The sequence below is a fragment of the Arachis stenosperma genome, chromosome 6 (genome assembly GCF_014773155.1).
Source record: "Arachis stenosperma cultivar V10309 chromosome 6, arast.V10309.gnm1.PFL2, whole genome shotgun sequence".
Lineage (NCBI taxonomy): Eukaryota > Viridiplantae > Streptophyta > Magnoliopsida > Fabales > Fabaceae > Arachis > Arachis stenosperma.
In genome coordinates, this window is record NC_080382.1 from 145,117,913 (window position 1) to 145,138,562 (window position 20,650).

Sequence of the window (20,650 nt, forward strand, 5' to 3'; positions counted from 1 at the left end):
ATTAGCACATTTACACTACTACCTTTTTTTTACAGAATAGATGAATAGGAAGAGAGACAAAGAACAGATACAAAATCTACTACAACAACAACAACTACTACTACTACTACTACATTTTTTTTAATTTATGTTACAAATTATGAGAACAAGATCAACAGATCATTGAACTGTCCTATCACTATCATCTGTTTGTAATACAGTGTCATTCTTCTGAGTATTACTATTACTATTGTTTTGTGTTGTTTGACTTGTTTCAATAATGAAATGGTCAACAATTTTGACTGTGTGCACTGGATCCTGGTTGGAAGTTGCTGCTCTCCATTTGCTTGGATGCTTTCTCAAATGGCTCAACTGTTGTGGATTTTTTGTCTCTCCATCCCAATCAGGATCAAGCTTCCAATCCTTAGGAACCTGCTCATTCAAAGACGTAATCGATTTTTCGTTAACACAGTTCATAAAATACAATTCTGTGAACTCATAACAAATTACGGTGTTATCTATAGACAGTTTGAGAACCTTGCTAGTTGCTACTTTGCATGTGTTAAAGAAATTTGAGAGATTCAAATTATTGCAATAACTGACTATTTATTGTAACATAATTCTTTAATCCAAGTCTAATTATTGATTATCATTATAAGTTTTACTTGGTGCATTTTGGTTTTAAAGTTTGTTACCTTATCAACTGCCAGGGTATAAACTTCAAGATCGCCATTAGCCCTGATGTGAAATCGCGTGAATGATTTGTAATTCGCTATTCGTAGAGATGAGAAAGCTTCGTCGAAGTGCAAGCCAAGCCAGTTGATGCAAATGTACAAGTAGCTTCCAAACACCAAAGAAACAACAGGTGTTGAGAAGACCCAGAAATAAAGGAAAACAGAAGCGTAATAGATTACAGCACCCCCTCGCGAAAGAGACTCTAACCCGTTCTTACAAATATTGCTACGGCTAACAGCCATGACCTGGAAAGCGAGGAAAGAAAACAATCATCTCCATAATCATATCATGATAAGTAAATTCGAAACTTAAAAGAATCCATTTCTAACCTCTGGCACATCAAAGGCGGACATTAAGTACTTGATACATGCTGGATAAAGTCCAAACGTCCATTGTTCAATACGAGCTCTGAGGCCGGTGGGATCGGGAAAGTGTTCACTTTCCACTGATCGATACCACTGATATAAAGTATGATACCCTGAATCATATACCCAAAAAAGTAAAACTAAATAATTTTTCTCATCATCCTAACCCAAAATCATCAGAGACAAAGGTCAAGCATGAACACAAATAATTGAAAAGGTTGAAACAACACCTGAAGTTGCCAGCAAGTTATGCCGGATGCATGTTTCCACGCCTATTTCAAGAAGTAACATAAGAATCAATGCCGAAGCAAGGTGAGCAGATACATGAAGAATTCCAACCATTGCTCTTTTCTTCCGCGACAACTTGGATGGGACAAAAGAATATGCTGCAACGAGTAAAGCTATGGCTCCTGCCAGCGACACATAAGAGTGTTCCAGGATGTATATAAATTCATTCCACACAGTAGCCAAGAAGTTCTTAACATGACCCGGGAATGTATCCTCTTGCAGGATATGATTCAGCTTACACTGGAAATTAAAATAAAGAAAACACTATTTAGTGACAAATGGTAAGACCGTAGCACAAAAGCTGTAATTAACATTTGGGAGGGGAAAAAAATAGAAAATAAAAAGGAACAGAAACTCACTTGCGGAAACACTGAAAAGACCAGTATAAAATATATAATGCCTCCAATGAAATCAAATTGCCAGTTCTTCTTACGAAATTTTAGTATGTTTCCTAATGCAATCTGCACCATGTTAAAAATTATATTATACCATGTGTTAGAAAAGGCAAAAGGGAAGCCGGTGTTAAGTATCCCATGTTACATAGGGTCCAAGAAAGGGTCACACCCCAAGAATATAATGTAGACATTCTACGTACCCTGCTTGAATCTTCAAAGGAAGGATATGCAGACTTGCATTCATAGTTAACTCCATAAAGCTTTTGAAATTTACTGAAAACATGGGTGGGATGAAGAAATGCTCCGCCACAACCATTTACAAGTAGATGATGTACATGGATAGGCCCCTCTGAATTTACTTGAGTGTGAGTATGACGCATGTAATGATGCAAGTCCCCGGCCATTCGAAGCTTACATCTTCCTTTTAGATAATCACAAATCAGGTGAGAAATATTCTTTCCAGTTACATCGTTCCAATACCAGTCAGTAAGCCAGTTAGGTTCATGGGTTATGATGATCACAGAATCATCCTCTTGAACCTTGACAAAGAGAAAAGAAGCACCATGAGACGAGGGTGGGTATACTCAATATATAGATGGATCATATAAATAAATGATTCGAACATTGCTAGGTCATATAATAATTTAAAATGCAAGTTTATTCAAATTCTCATAACATAGTAGTCCTATGTAAAAAGTTTGCGGAGAAAACAAGAAAGAGATCGCTAAAATAATTATTCTGCATAAGTTTAGAGTACACTTATTTAGAAAATAATTATTTCACCATCACATAAAGTTGTAAGAAGACAACAAAGAAGAGGAAGGAAAAATTATTATACCTTCTCGTTGATCAATTGACTAAAGAATTTGAATTGGTACACATCAATATCACCATGGAGTGCTAGATCAAGCCCAAAAACCCACCACCGTTTAGGGAGTTCCAAAGCAAAGTAACTCTTTTTCTGTGGCATTAACCATCCACCTAACCAACTTCTATGACATATATACCGCATGAAGGTCTGGAGTCCATCAAACCAGTCTGACAAGCAAAAAATTAAAAATAATCACTGCATCGTATTGGCTTTAGGCAGAAACGGAATTTAGAAATCCTCTCAAAAATAGGATGATATTAAATGACAAAATCAAAAAATAATAATTATTTTAGAACAATCTCCTGGAGAACGAATAAAAAATGGTGGAGCACAAATCATGAGCTGAAACTAACCATGGTTTCCAGGAATAACGAAACACTGAGGTCCCTTATAGTTCTTGAGTTCAGCTCCATCGGGTACCTCGGGTTTGTTAACAGCTATTTGCTCTGCTTTATACCAAGGAGGAGGTTGAAGAGCATACTCGAAAGGAACAAAAAGGCGCCTTTCGTATGTGAATGCTGATGGGTTAGGATACCTACAACAGAGCAGACACAAAATCATCAAACAGCACTAAAAGATGGACACAGAACATTTCAAAATGTTCAAATGACACATTGACTGCAGCATCAACATTCAACAGGAGTCAACTTATCATTCATATGAAACTTATAGGAAATAAATAGTACTTCAAATCATGTGATGATAGAATAGACACAATAAATAGGAGTAACAAACTTACGCGAGATCACCTCCAATAATTAGCAAGTCTCCACGCTTTAATTTGACCACAGAATCATCTTTCACTGTACGAAGCTGAGGCTGAGCAAGAAGCCGTGCAACAGCATAAGATGAGTTCCCTCCATCTCCAGTATCAGCCATGAAATCAAACCAAAAATCATCCTTCTCATTAAAATGATCGTACATAATATCACCATTATGATTGTCATCGTCAACCTTACTCATTGCTGCCTGTTGATAAACATAAGGGTTTCAGTTAAAGTAATTGTATATTGAATACTTCATCGGATACACTATAACAATCTAAGTACTTCAAGGTTCAAACTACATATTAAACTGACACAGTGATACAATATTATAAGCAATGTTAAAGGAAAAATAAAATGTTACCTGCATCATACGCATGTCAAAACGCCCAACAAAGACAGTTACCGATACAATGAGGTCAAAAACTGTTTTGAATAAATCAGCTGATGTTCTGCATCATTTAGTATTTTAAGGGCAAGTGTAAGAATGTAATCAAAGGCCACCTTCAAAATCCCCAAGAATTTTTTTTACAAAGAAAAATGTGTAATTGGTAAACATAATAATATTTTAAATTCATACCCAGAGTACCAAGGAACCATGTCCAAAAAATCAGGTTTCATCTGCTTCTTCTTCATCTTCTCATATTCTTTAACAGATAGTGGGTGGGTGAGAGCCCATCTGTTAATTTTTCAAACATAAGAACACAGCAATCAAGTTAATTGATGAGGAAAAGATTAATGTAAAGTAGTATGAAGATATTAAGGCTTCATGGCAGTGTGCCACATTGCATTGCAAAGGGAAGTAGTAAACAACTAAACATAAACAGTTTTGGGAAAATAAAATACATTATCAGAAACACAACATATACAAAATTAACCCTTAACTCGTTCAATTATGAAAAGTTGGGTGGCACTAAAAAAAGCTTACGTACAAAAGTTATGCAACAAACAATTTTCATCATGCACTAATCTTAATATCTATTATTAGAAAAACAGGGGGGGCGGGGGGGGACTACTTAATAGTGTACATTTTCTATTAATTTGAGCCAGGAAAAAGGATTCTCATACTTCATGCTAGAAAATAACAAAATTTAGCACATGATGAAATCAATTACTTACCCTGTTGACCTTTCAACCACATAATTTGCAATGTAAAGCCCAATAAATGTGGCCCACAGAGAGTAGATGGGAGAAATTTCATTTGATGAACCAGGACAGGAACCATTGCAAGAAGCTATCTAAAACACAAAAACAACTATGACTATAATGAGTAAAGTAGTACAATCAAAATATACATATGATTTAACATAGAAGATAGCACAAATCATATATATTCATATTGGGTACCTCGCCATAAATAACCCACTTTGACAAAAGTGGATAATCACTTGCAGATCCAACTGGAGCAAACCAAGATGAGCAAACCTGATCCTTTAACTCATTCATCCGAAGAAACTTTGCAAGCCATGTGTTTCTTTCTTCTTTCTTCCAGAAATTAAACCAGTTAGAATTCTTACGGTCAAGTGGTCTCTGTTTTAAAAAGGCACGATTGCCGCAATGACTGTAAAATACACAGCACGCGACACTAAGTACCTGTTAGAAAAAGGAGGCATCAGAACAATACTGACACTTTATACCTAAATACAAAAGATAAAATAAAATAAATCACCTTTCAAACTTACAGCGCAGTTTTGAAGAATGGTCAAGATCTGTGGTCTCTTTCCAGCCACCCGTGAAACAAGGCCAATATACCAGAGGCCGTAAAATATAATGTGGAAGACAAGAAGAAACAATATAGAAGAGAGATATATTGTCAGAAACAAAGATAAATTCATCCTCATATCCACCCCCATTGACTGGAAACTAGGAAGATGATACACTGCTGCCACTAAAATCCAGACTATGTACCTGTAAAGTAGGTAAGGAATTATTTTTGAGCCGTTAATTAAATTTTCATAAAGAACACATAAACATTCGGTGGTAAAGAAACTCACCATCGACTGAAATTTGAATAGCTAGGCTTGATTGTCTTCCCTATAAATGGCGACGAAAAGAAATAAAAGAACCCAAACAAGCAGCCATACATAGACCACCACTTAATGTTGTTGTCTAATTTTTCTATAAGAGTATGCATGTTGTCGGACGAGATGAAAAATAGGCAACCAACAACAACAGCAATTATAGCATGTCGGGAATGCTCGTGAGGGTAAGGGTAAGTGTGGGTTAGAATTGTTCTAACCCTCTCCATTTTGATCGTATCGAGAAAACCGGAAGACTGCTTTTCAGAGCCCATACCAATCTCTCATTCAAGAATTAAAAAAATCTCTATATATATTACTATATAGTTGTGCCGTAATGTTTATCAGAATTCCTGCAATGATGAAGTCCACTTTAGACGTTCAAGAAAATCACGAAAGCAACACCACAAGCAATATCCTGAACAAAATTATAATAATAGCAACTTTAGTATAAATTAAGTGTAATGGGATCACATTATTTACATATAGACACATAGAAGAACAATAACATCAAATGATAAGCTAATTATGAATTTAACTTTCAGTTAAGTATTTGTCAAAGCAAAGGACACATAAGAACAGCAACTTCAACCACCACAACCACCAAATGAACAAAGATCAAATGTAATAACTTTAACTAGCCAAATATATGAACCAATGTCAAATCAACTTAAATGCTTCCATGGACCATCCTCTTTCTTTTTTAGGTATCTTCTAGAATCACATCCTCCAGAAACACTATCCCTTATAACTTCATAACCCATTTCATTTCCCAACACTTCTCCCTTTTCAATTCAACATCCTTACTTTTTCCACAAGTATATGAAGTTCATTCAGGATTCACATCAAACAGGTAGAAGACAATAACCTCAGATGGAGGTTACAAGCACAAAGTGCAACAAAAATAACCACTACAAGTCTACAACAAACTACTAATACCAAACAAAACTGAGTAAATCATACTTAAACCAAACAAAATATATAACCAAAAAAAAATTCCAAAATTGAATTCCTACGAAAAGCAGTTACCACAAGTTACCAGAGTTCTATACTTCAAATAAAACATGACCAATCAAATTTGGTAAGAAACCGAAACCCTAATCTCCTACCTCCTCCTCCTTTATTAAACTTTAAAGCAATACAAGAAGCATAGAAAGCAAAGAAAAACATTTAAATAAGGAAACAAACCAAACCAAAACCTTCAAAGCCACAAAAAAAAAAAAAAAAACACAACGCAACGTAACATCATAACCAGAAAAAAGAGAAAAAAAAAAAAAAACATTTTTCAAACTTAACTGCAACACGATAAACACCGACCATAACAATCTCCACGTTCCCAACGTTTAAACAATACAAAAAGAAAAGCACGAAAATTGAATATAAAGAAAAAATAACAATAAAAACAACAATAAGAATAATAATAAAAAAATGAGAATTAAGAAGAGGGAAAATTGCGATTACCTTCTAATCTATGTAGAGAGAGGAGAAGGAGGGTGAGAAAGGAAGAAAAAGCGCGCATGTGAAGGAATTAAAGAAATGAGAAGAAAATAGAAGTAAGAGTGCATAAGAACACAACACAAAGTTGGCATCTGAGAATGTTTGTGAGGAAGAGGAACATAACAACGGCATATTCTTTTGAACCTGCGACCATAACACACCCACCACCATTTCCATCATTTTTTATTTTAATTAATTTTGTTCTTCAAATTATTTATTTATAATTTTACTTTTAAAAAAAAATATATTTGTATTTTACCAAAGAGTTATTGCTCAAATGGCATAATTTTTCTATACTTATTTAAAAAATCGCCGGTTCGAATTTTTTGTTACTATAAATACAAATGGTTATTTATTCTTCAAAAAATTCTAGAAGTGATTAGTATTAGTTGAAATTTATTTATACTAGCATTTTATTAGGATATTTTTATTATTTTATAAATAATATAATAAAAAATTATAATTTAATAGTTAAAAAATCATAAAAAATATCATTTAAAGTTTTATAATATTCAATTTTTATTTTTTTAAATGTTTTAGTCAAATAAAAAAATTATAACACCAAAATTATTATTTTATAATTCTAGTAAATAGAAAAAAAACTTATTCTATTTGTGCCTTAGTTATTCTTGTTTATTCACGTCAATGTAAGTAATTGTACATTAGTACACTGATTAATTTATTCATTGTTATTACTATACGCAATTGACGCCACACAAGAAATTTAATTACACAAACCACAGGCATAACACAAACCACGGGCATGTATTATAATTAATTTTTTAAGAGATAAAAAAAAAGGATAAAGTGCTTAATTTAATGTTTTATTCCAATAAAGTGTGAAATGTTTTGTTTTGTTGACAAGATACGATAAGATTAAGGAGGTTGCTTGGCAAATGAGGTTTTTCAAACTTGGTTCATTCACATTCACATTCATTAAGGCTACGTTTGTTATTAGAGACAGGACAGGACATGACACTGAAACGGAGACAATAGGACGGAGACACTAAAAATTATCTTTTGTGTATTGTGTTTGGATACCATGGACAAGACACTAATGTAATGTCTAGTATTACGTTTGGATACACATGGACAAGACTAAAATATTATATGAAATGACTAAAATAGCCCTGTGATTCCAAATTTTCTACATCAATACAAATTAATTTAATAAAAAATGAGAGTACGTAGTAGTACAGACGGAACTTAAAAAAAATATTTGAAGAGATAAAAAATTTTAATAAAAAAATATATTAGTATTTATATTAAAATAAAATTTATAAATATAATTATTTTATTTTAAAATTTATTATTAATATGTAGGAATACATATGGTTAAGATTAACAAAAAAAATAAAATTGAGTTTGATTAATAAAAAATTTTGTTTAAGTTAATAAGCTAAATTAATTTTAAATAAAAAATTAATTTTAAAAAAATCCATTTTTACATGAAAAAACAATTAGTTTTTGCATTTAAAGTATCTCTGAACAACGCAATAGAAAAAATAAGAAGGGATAATAATGGAAAAAAAGGAAAACAAAATTTATAAAATTGTCCGTGTCCACTCTTCCAAATTCCGTGTCCATCATTGTCCTTCGTGAAAGAGTGGACACAAAATTATAAAAAACCGTCCCGGAGACAATATGTCCACTGTCCATGTCTCTGCTTCCAAACACTTTTTAAATAAGTGTTGTCCATATCTCCGTGTTCTGCCCCTGAAAACAAACGCTACCTAAATGTTTTTCTTTTCGTTTCTAAACATTTCTGTTGCGTGCGTGCGTTCTCTTTTATTTCTTTGTCCCAATGCCGCCGTTTTCTCTTTTTTTTTTTTTTCTTCTTCTCTCATCTTATTTTTTTTGGTCAGGATTTCTTCTTCTCTCTTGGCGTGTGGCAATTCTTATTAGAAATGGGCTTTGTCTAAGCCCAAACTACAGAATGTTTTTGTGAACTTTCACTTTAATAAAAACAAAATAAAAACGATTTTGACAGTACCAAAAAAACACAAGAGCTGGTCCTGACCCAAAAAAAAATCAATAGCTGGTTGGCTCATCATATGATTATTTTAAAGTAGTTTTATACTCATGTCCTCTTGACCAAAAAAAAAAATACTCATGTCCTAAAAAAAAGTAGTTTTATACTTTTTATACCTAAAAAGAATATTTTATATTTTTAGTCATAAAGATTAATTTGAATGCATTAACAATGTAAAACATTCTATACATTTTTGCAATTATGTCCATTTTCTTTTAGATGATTATTTACGTAATTAATGTAAAAAATAATTATTTTTATTGATGTGATATTATGTTATTAAATACACATATAAAAATACTTTATACTGACAGTAAATCAAAAATTATCCAGAGTAAATAAAATTAAGCATGATTTTACATTTTAATGGTTTAATTATATATATGAATAGCCATAAAGTTACTATAGTCTATGGTATAATGTTTGATATATGTAACCTCACTTAGGTTACGTGATATAATATGAAGGTGAAGTCACATATGTAGTTTACCTGCCACTTTCGTTGAACCCCATTTTTTTTCAAAGAAGGTTATTAATACTAATAATATAATTAAGAGTTTAATCAATATGTGTTTTAAAAATACATATAATAATATTATTAATTAGAAAAAATTATAAAAAAATACAAATTGTTTATATTTCTAATGTATTTATTATATGTTTATTAAAAATTTTAAATATTATACTAATAATAATCTTAATCTTAACATGCATTTTATATATTCTTAAAATATATATTAGCTAAATCCTTTAATAAATTACTAAGACAAAGAATTAAAGTACTACTTAGCTAGCCAATCTTTTATGTTATCATCATTTATGGTGCATTAATATATTGCTATCTTTGTAGGCTTAATGTAGGTAAGGGGTTTTTGTTATTGTACAAAATTACAATAATGTCATGTCTTAAACCTCATTCATTATCAAGGAAAAGATAGCATTTCATCTGACATAAATAATTAAATATAAATACACTTGGCTACCAACTTGGCAACGTGGAATTTTAAATAAATTAAACTTTTTTTTTTACAATTTTACGAATTGAATTAATACTAATAATAATAATAAAATTTAATTATTCTATTAATCTCTATAATTTTATTAAATTTATAATTAAATATATATATTTTTAATTAAATTCTTACATAATTTTTTATTTTGTAATTAAATTATTTTAAATATAAAAAATATTAATTTTAACTAAATATTTTTTCATAAAAATTAAAGGTATTTATAATTAGAGTCTTAATTAAATTCTTAATACTATATTTTTTAGATAAAATATTCTATTAATTTTAATATTTTTAATATAAAATAATTTAATTATAACATTAAAAATAATATAAAAATTTAATTGAATATATATGTATATATATATATATATATATATATATATATATATATATATATATATATATATATAATAACTTAGGACAAAAAATAATGCACATTACTACTGCTGGGACCCACATCCATTCTCATTGATGGCCACTAGCTAGCATCTTCCCCAAGTTGAGGAGCCAACCCAAGTGTTCATGATCAACAACATGCCTACCTCTCATGTTTCCTTTAATGGATGGACAAGTGAGCTTTGAAGCAAATCCATGATAGAACATCTTTGTTAATATATACAGTTTTTGTTCTAGGCAAATTAATTAAAAGGGTCCACTACTAGGATCTTAACTAGTGGGATTCAAAATATAGTTACCCTTTATATATTATTCTTTGGTCACTATTATTGAATTCACTTTGGTTTCAATTTTCAGTGCGCTTTTTTCTCAATATATTTCATCGATTACACTTTTTGGTGACATATCTTGACACTAACTAGGGGGAAATATCCCCTCTAGATTGTTGTATTGTATGAACATGTATTTAATTTAAAAAAAAAATAAGTAGAAAACTTTAAAGAATATAGTTTCCTTAAATACCTCATTTTCAGATGAGTATCAAGTACTTTAGGTTAGATGACTTTTTAATATAAAAAAATTTAAAAAATAATAAAATCAGCTTAAATCAATTTAAAATTATCTTATGTTATACTTATTAATTACCTCTAAAATAAATATATATACACACACAAACACTATGGTGTGAATTTATGAAATTTTTGCAACACTTAAAAAAAATAATAACTAAAATTATAAATATATATTTCCATTATTTAATAATATTTTTTTTAAAATGTGACCTTAATTTATATTAGCCACCACCATATATAACTACTATAATCATAAGCACTATAGAATAATTTACCTTGATTTATTGTGGATTCTTTAATATATGTGAGCTTTTTCTCAAAACTGCTTGATTGCCATTGTTTTGTTACTGTTCTTAGCAACATATTTGCTTGAGCATGGGAAGTGTGGCTGGGTGAGTGGAAAAGGGAAGATTCCACTAAATAAGAACTCATACAAATTTTCAGACAAATTGATGAGCAACGTTGAATTTTTACTATGTATATAAAAGTTTAAATATATACATTTAATTTCTTCACCATAATATGGTGGCATGCATGCATGATGTAACACTTGACTACCAGGAAAATACTCTATGTTATGACAACAGTAATTAATAAATAATTTTTATTTTGTTCTGTTCAATTATTATTTGCCAAATTCATCATAAGGAAGTATCAACATATATAGAACGAAATAGGATTGATCAAACCTAACTGATAGGTGTTTTGATCTCTTAAAAAAATGATCAATAAATAAAATATCAATATTAAAAGTTAAAATTTAGGGTAAAGTACTATTTTAGTTTTTAATAATTGGGTCAAATTTTAATTTGTTCTTTAATCTTTTAAACCTTCTATTTCAGCTTTAAAAAGTTTTAAACATGTTCAATATATATAGTCCTATCATTAAAATTTACACTAATAATTAACGAAATGAGTAATACTTTTTGTCTTCAATTTTTTTATTGTATAAAATTCTAAATCCTAACCATCAATTATCAACGCTTCAAAATTAAAGAAAAATTTTTTATATTAGTGATTGTTGGTTCATCGATTTTACTTACATATTGGCTTTTTAATATGCGAATTATTTATGTCAGATTTAATGGTAGGATAATATTTAACCGACTTAAAAAAATTTTAAGATTGAAATAGAACATTTATTTAAAAAAAATTTAGACTAAAATAAAATGTTTAAAACGTTAACGACCAAAAAATAATATTTTATCCTAGAATTTGTTTCTTTTACCTTTTACTATTATATTTATTTAAATTATTTTCATTATTAGGGTCTAAGGATGACAAAGTTAAACTTATGATTTTATAGTGTCACATAATAACTTCACCTTTATTATCTTTTAATATCACAATAGTGATTTATTGTATGTTCCTTAGTTTTGTTTCTTAATTACTTATGAATAAATTGAGCTCCAAAAAATGGAAATAGAGTTTTTTTTTTTTTTTAACTCTAATAAGAACAATAGAACATATATATACAAAGGATTATTCTTCAGTTATATGGTGTGTGTGCTCATCATAACTAAGAATAAATTTGATTGATACAAAAGAATCTACTCCGTATATACTCTCAAACCTTTTTGACTTTTGGTGTATGTTGATGAATCTACTATGAAGTCTACAAGGGATCGGAATCTGGATTCAAGAGTGTAATGAAGCCAATAATCAATTTGTAAATGAAAAAGTCAAAAGTTGGGTTCGTACCTTGAAACATCTTATCATGCAAGACATTGTGGGTGTACCTGTCATCGCACTATTCTTCTTCATATATAATCAACTGTTTTGCATATCTATCTCATTCTTTAATGTTATTTTCTTAAGAAAATTATTAGATTATAATTTAACAAAATATATAAAATTATTTTAATAATGATTAGTTATCATCTTCGAATAAAAATAATTTTATATGAGTAATATACAAACTAATGTTTGTCAAAAATTATCCCAAAGTCTAATGTGAATTACGTTTGTAAAATTTAAAAATTAAATAGAAACAGTTAAAATTTTAAAAATAAAATTGAGATTCGCATATAAATTAAGGGACTAAATTGAGTATTATTTTTTTTAAATTTTATTTTTTATTCTTAAATTAAAGTAGGATGGGACTAGATTGAGTATTATTTTTTTTAAATTTTATTTTTTATTCTTAAATTAAAGTAGGGTGATGGAAGTATTTGAATGGGAGATTGGAATAAGATATGATTCGTTATACTATAATTCAATTTTGAGTTAATACTCAATTTAGTTTCTAAATTTACAAGCAAGTGTCAATTTAGTCTCTACAATTTTAATTAAATATCTTTAATCCCCAAATTTTATAAACTTGCCTTACATTAGTTTCTAAGACAATTTTTAGTTAAAAAACATTAATGAGGCATTGAAATGGACAATCAAATGCCACATTGAAACATGTAAAATGATGTAGTTTTGGTTTTGGCATTCAAATAGCTTAAAAATGATGTCGCATCACTTGTTTTGTTAGGTAAAGATTCAATAATAAATACCACTTATGATGTTTTTTGGTTATTTGAGTGTCAAAACTAAAACGACATCATTTTACAGAATCTAGTATGGTATTCGCCTGTTCATGACAGCGTTCTATTAATGTATACACATTGAAAATTGTTTCAAGGACGGACATGAGTCATGTTCGCAAAATTTGGAGACTAAATAAAAGCAATTGAAATTTTAAAGACTAAATTAAGACTTATATGTAAATTTAAAGACCAAATTAAATATTATCTCTTCAATATTTATTGTACATTATAAATCATAATTCGTTTTATCTGTCTTAATGCTAATATTTTAACCGATAAACTTAATGACCATGCATCATTATCAATTTATTAATTAACGATTATAATATAATTCTATTTATTAATCATCTTTCTATAAAAAATACTGTTTATATCTCAACAAAAAATATATTCACATGATTAATTTTATGATTTTTATGTTTATATGATTATTTTAAAAATATCTTTTGTATGTACTCACTTTCTATATTTTTTCTTGTTGAAATATATCTCACTTAGAAAAAAAGGACAAATTTAATTTTCTCTAAAATAAAATATCTACAAACAATTATCTATATAAAAAAAAGATATTTTGTAATTAAGTCAATATAATATTTAAAATATTCGAAATATATACCCAAGTTTAGAGTTAAAAGAAGGGATAGTTCCAACAAGATCCATGGTACAAATTGCAAAAGAGAATTTTTGGGGGAGACATAATCATGTCAAGGTTTACATTTTCACCATCCGCTATGTATATATTCCAGCAACTTCCTCATCACTTTGTTTTTTTGTTCTTGTCGTTGTGTTTTTTTTTTTCTTTTTTTTTGTTATTTTGGATTCATATTTAACTTTTGAACCCTTATATTAGCAATTTGGTCGAATATAGAAAAATTAATTTTGTTTTCAATAGTTTTGAACGAATTTGAGTTTTAAAAATAGAAAGAAAATTAAAATTCATATAAAAACAACTATAAATATATACTTAAAATAACTACATATGTATTTATACAAAAATATATTATGACTTATTTTAGCAGTTAATTTTAATATATAAATAATATTTTTATATAAAAAGTTGTGATTATAATCTTCCAAGAATAATCAATAGTCGAATTACATTAATAATAATAATAATAGACTTTGAATATCTATAATATTTTCTTTTCAGATTTTCAAAATAAAATATAATAAAATAAAATATTTATATATAAAATAAATATTTAATTTTTTAAAAAATATATTTTGTTTTCAAATTGATTAAATGTTAAAAAAATTAAATCAAATCGGTTTAACTGGATTATTAATTTTTTTGTCTGTTTTTATTATTTTCATTCTAAACGGAATCGATTTTGTGATGAATTTTATTAGGTAGACAATGATTTTTATGAATAATAGATTCTAAAATTAGCCCAATAAAATAAAAGCATACTATACTGCCAAATTACCCACCTAAATTTTAATATTAGGATAACCATTCGTACACCTAGTGAATTGAACATCCGATATATCTAATGTTTACATTGTTTAGTATTTTTATTGTCTACCTATATTTTTTCTTTCTAAAATAAACACGTGTCGTTGCTCTGTGGATCTCACGAGGTCTATATATACAATAACCACATACCATATACATTGTTCAAATCTCAACAAATTAAATTATCTCTTTAAACCTCTCCCTTAGCTTAAAACTTTTCCACTTTCTCTAAACATACACAATGGCCAATTCAAAGTTTGTGTTCATGATCACTTCTACTCTCCTTGCTTTAACCATTTTCTGTGGAATTTTCTCAGCTCTTGGGAGGCCAATTATGCAAAGTGATGAGAACAAGGAAATAGCCACACTTGATGAAAATGTGGCCCTTTGGCGCCGCCATATGATAGGTTCCAAGAATATTGGAGACCAAGATGGTAACCAGTTTGGGACTAACGATTTCCGGCCGACGGATCCAGGTCACAGTCCTGGTGCTGGCCATGCCTTCCCCGGTTTTGCCGCCGCCGTCGACCCCGCTGCCGGGGCTCCAATGCCGTAATTCTATATGTGCAATTGAATTTTTCATTTAAAAATCTAAATTTATAAATTGGAAAAAAATTATAGAAGAGAATGGCTTCTATCCAAGTTATAGTCTAGATTTCTTTTTAAAATAGAAATCCAAACATGTTATTAGTTCAAAAATAAAAATTTAGATGCAGTTAATTTTACGAAAAATTAATAATTAAAAATTATTAAATAATATAATAAATTTGATTAAATTATTATTTAATAAATTTTAACTATTAATTTTATATAAAATTAACTGTATTTGAATTTTCATAGATAAAACCAAAAGAGTCATTCAATTTGATTACATGCATTTATAATAATTATTGTTATTAGGTATCTCATGCATTAAAGTTTCGTTGTTGCTTATAGCTATCTAATGGAAGTAGGGAACGTATAAGTTCCTGTTTATGTCATTATTGTAGTGTGTACCTTTTTTTTTTATCATTATTATTATCATTATTATTATTATTGTTGTTGTTGTTGTTTTACTTTTTTTTTTATTTCTCATATTGTAAAAGTGCATTTATATATTGTTGTTCCTCACTTTGTTTATTTATTTCATATATATTATTCTATCGAATTGATGGCTGATGTGGAAATTCGCGAATCATGATTATTGTTTCAATTTGGGGGGTGTGTGTATACAATCTAATCGTACGTACCATTGATTTTTTTTCCATTAATAAGCGAAGGATAAATAAGAAAAATATTATAGAGTGAATTTTCGCTAAATAATATAGTAAGATATCACGAGATTTACAGATCTTTTCAAATAACTAATAATTATTAGCATCTAATCTTTCTGTTTTTGATAGCATAGCTTGTTTTTGTTTAGAATGAAGAATGAGATTATAAGAAGAGTCACAAGACAAGTCAACAAAATTATGTAAATTTAACTTAATTTCAAACAAATAAAATAAGCCAAAACTTATAAAGAGGATATGTTTGAAAATTTAAAATTAAATTTGAAAACTTAAATTAAAATTAAAAATTTGGTATATCTTCTAAAAGATATGTTTTGATCTTATTCTCCCACTTCTTTGGTGTCACTGTAGCCTCCCAACCACAAGAGCCAAAACATGTGTATATATATTATACATCACTGTTTAATAAATAAATTAATTCTATTTAAATTGATTTATATACATGTATAAAAATTTATTAAAATTATAAATAAATATTTCACGATGTCATAATAAAGAAGCTACAATATTTAACTCTAATTTTAAAATTATATATATCATATTTAATTTAAATATAAATATAAATAATATCAATTAAATTCATCATTTGAATTACATCAATTAAAAAAAAAAAAGACTCTGCTACTTGTACACAAACAAACGTAATACCAAAACTAGAACTTGAATTAATTTCAAGCCATATTGCTTCCACAAGGTCGAAGAGTTGGAGAATAAGGGATCAAATCAATTCTAATATTATCCCATTTATGTTCACATATTTCTTTCAATCCCCAACAACTTTGATCGTTGAAACAATAATATCCATACACTTTTCTCCCGGTTACAAAAGCTAAACAATTCCCATTAACAATTCTAAACCCTTGAACATTAGGATTTTCTTCCTTCAATCCTATCTCTTCAACCTTAACTTCCAAAATCCTTTTCCATTTACTTGACTTTGAATCTATCAAAACCCATATAATAAAACAACCTTTCATGTACCTAACTAAACAAAGAGAATGATTCAAACTCTTCTCCTTCCCCCATTCAAAAATTCTTAGATCACAATTCCAATCAAGAGAAGCCTCTAAAGTATCTTCTGGTAGGTTTATCGTCGTTGATTCGCCGCCAGCCGCAAAATCATAAGCCATTATATATAGTGGAAGATAATGAGAACCCATCTTAAAAACAGAAGGACTATTTGAAATCAGAAACAGTTTTTTTTGAAGATAAACGGAATTATTGAGTCTCATGTTCATTGGACCAACAAAAAAATCATTCTCCATTTTTCTCCATGCACCTTTTTTTGACGAATATAATTTAATAATAACATGTTGCCTCCATTCCGGTGTCCCCTCAATAAAAATTATCAAGTAATCATCCAAATAATCTAAACCCTTATTATTCATGCACTTGAAGAAAACATTGGCTTCATGAAAAGGACTTTCAGATAGAGTGGATGGAGTAGTAATTGGGAGCCATGTTTGTGTTATAGGGTTACATAAACATAGCTCTTTATTACTATTACTTTGACACAAAATTAAACCATTGCTTGAAGCGAGAATTTTTACCTTTTTCAAGAATTGCAAAGAATTTCTAGGCAGTTGCTCATGTAAATTCGATTCTTCTCCGGCCGGCGGCGACAGCAGCGGTGGCGGCAACAAATGGAATAATTCATCATTGTCGAAGTTATTGAAAAATATTTTTGGTTGAATAAAGATGTAAGTATCATCTTTTAGAGACATATTTTGTGCATGGTTCATCCTAAATCTGGCTCCATGAATTTCATCATGAAGAGATTTGCAAAGAAATTGAAACCTACATATTGATTTTGTTGGAAGAAAGGAGAATATGTGAAGCAATTCATCCTCACACAATGATGCCATATTTTTTTTTCTCTTTGTTGAAGCTATATAGAATTCTAGCTAATAATTTGATCCTATAGATATTTATATATATAGAAAAAAATTTAATTTAAGTGTTGAATATTAAAAAATTTGATTTGTTTTTTTTAAGATCACATTAGATTTCTTTCTGATTTGCTTCTTTGTGTTTTTAGGTATTATTTTACGTGGTAAATAGAATTATCTTTTTATAAAATTAGAATATCTCAATTCAAAATTAGAATATCTTCTTCCAAAGTAATAAGATATTAATTGTTTTGATGGTTAGAAACTTAAAATTTACTTTGTCAATTTATTATAAGTTTAAAACTAATTGGTTGGGTTCAAAATAATGTATTACTTATCAAATCAACGAATAATTATTGGATCCTGATTCCTTTCACTTATTTTTCGATTGATGTATAATTGTTTTACATGTTAAGTAGGTACAGTACAAAAAAACAGACATTTATAATAAAATATTTGTATCAAAATTTTAATATGTTATAAATTATAATATTTTCACTAAAATTAGACACAAAATAATCATGTTTTGTAATTTTTTAACAACTTTTTATAAAAAAATATTTAAAGTTCAAAATTTTAAAAATATTTTGAATCAAAGTTGTAATCAGTTTGTTTCAAACTCTTAATTTTTGAGCATTGTAGCGCTATACTAGCTCAAATACCCTATAATATACTAATATATTATTTTCATGTATAACAACCATATATTATTTTTCAAAAAATTAGTCACTATATATATATATATATAATATATATAGAAAGAAATATTAAATATATATTTAAAATAAGTTAAATAAAATATATTTATATACAAATATATAGCAGTAATTAATTTTTATGTACATATTATTTTTTATTTTAGAAATAATATTTTTTTGTTTATGATTTCTCTTAGTTTGACAGATTAAAAATTAATTCGTCACAAATCTAAACGTCATTTGAGAATTATTGTTGGTCAATGAGTTACTACTGCATACACAAAATAAAATTTAAATTTTCGACACTTATTTAAACAGAGGAATAAGTTGACCAACTCAAATTGGTTTATAAATAGTCACCAAAAAAAATTGGTTTATAAATAATATATTTTACCATTATATAGTATGAGTTTTGGTCTTTACATTTTGCAACTTAAGACATTTCAGAGGTAAGGTCCCAGGTATCATTGGATGGGCTAACTCACAACTCACAAGCCTATAAGTTCTGATCCAACTCAAAGATTTTGGATTGACCAAGACTAATGGATCGGAAACTTTTTTACCTCATAATAAGTCACAATGTACAATACTACAATGTTCAAGTTGGGTTTTGGATTGAAAATTTTGCAATTCATGCAAGAGCATGTTTGGGAACTCCGAAAAAAGAACTTGTTTTTCAAAAACCGTTTTTTCTTTCAAAAATAAATTATGTTTGGGCATAACTATGAAAATAGCTTATAATCGAAATTACTAATTTTAAGCTAAAAAATAATTTATAAGTGAAAACAATATTTTAAAGTTTATGATTATAAGCAAAAGTGCATTGTTTGGAATTTTAATTATTTTTTCGGTTTAACCTCAAGTATCATTTTTTTCTGGAATAAATTAAAAAATACATTATTTTTTAAAAAATTAAAATGACTTTAATTACCATTATTTGTTTTTTTTCTTACAGTTCACCTAATGTTTAAATGAACGAACTACACGTTTCACTTCTCAAATTCATTGAATAACTAGGCAAATTGTGAACTTCTAGTTCGTCGAGTAATTAGACGTGTGATGAATCTAAAAAAAAGATACTGATAATTAAAATTTAGGATTTTTTAAAGAAAATAATTGATTTTTTAAATTTATTCCAAAAAAATCCTTATATTATATAAGATGAATATGGAATAAGTTTGATGTATAATTTTTTTCCTGAAATGTAATTTATTATATATAACCTAAACAATATATTTTTGCTATTTTGAATATTCAAATCCAAAACCTAGTTAGAAGGGTAGATATTTACTATTTTAATTAACTTCATGTTTGTTATTATTATAAATATTTAATTTATAAGTAAAGTAGATTAGTACCTATTAATATATGTACTATTATTAAATAATATAAATAATAATTTTATATTTGTTTTTGTAATCATACCACTTAAAACTAAATTTTTTATACATTCCAAATAATTCAACATGAATTAATCTTCAACCAAATAATTCAACATGAATTAATTAACACATGATTAATTATTCTAAACTACTATTATATGAATAAAACTATTAAAATATTTTATTCTTTTAAGCTTTAATCATTCTCAGACTAATGATTTAGAATGATATATATTCTAATAATTTTCACTGAGCAAAAGCCTGAAATTATTTTTTTATTTATAAAATATAAAAAAATGAAAATTCTAAAACTTTCGGTATTTAAAAGTAGTAGAAAGATAACGGAGAATGACTTAAATCATATTAGATAACCAAACTTTTTTAACTGATTCAAGAAACTCTTTTGATTTAAGTTTAAAAATTATTATCAATTACCTATACCTTTTCAGAAGTTTTTAAAATTTAAACAATGATACATATTTAAATATTTTTATT

General features: G+C 28.0%; 1 protein-coding gene across 2 annotated transcripts; it reads right to left on the reverse strand.

Annotated features, from left to right (window-relative positions):
- Positions 1-80: 80 nt before the first annotated feature.
- LOC130935221 (uncharacterized) lies at positions 81-7,053 on the reverse strand. 2 transcript variants are annotated; one of them, XM_057864844.1, is made up of 16 exons: positions 6,877-7,053; positions 5,392-5,833; positions 5,080-5,305; positions 4,745-4,990; positions 4,517-4,635; positions 3,978-4,076; positions 3,762-3,849; positions 3,373-3,602; positions 2,987-3,168; positions 2,601-2,800; positions 1,963-2,301; positions 1,727-1,828; positions 1,310-1,607; positions 1,044-1,192; positions 675-959; positions 81-411 (listed from the first exon to the last, which is right to left on the reverse strand). In XM_057864844.1, exons 2-16 carry the CDS (start codon positions 5,688-5,690, stop codon positions 160-162), a joined length of 3,114 nt encoding a protein of 1,037 aa, XP_057720827.1. In that variant the 5' UTR covers positions 5,691-5,833; positions 6,877-7,053; the 3' UTR covers positions 81-159. The 2 variants fall into 2 exon arrangements, with proteins under 2 accessions (XP_057720827.1, XP_057720826.1); XM_057864843.1 differs by having other exon boundaries at positions 5,392-5,768; positions 6,877-7,026.
- Between the last annotated feature and the right edge of the window lie 13,597 nt (positions 7,054-20,650).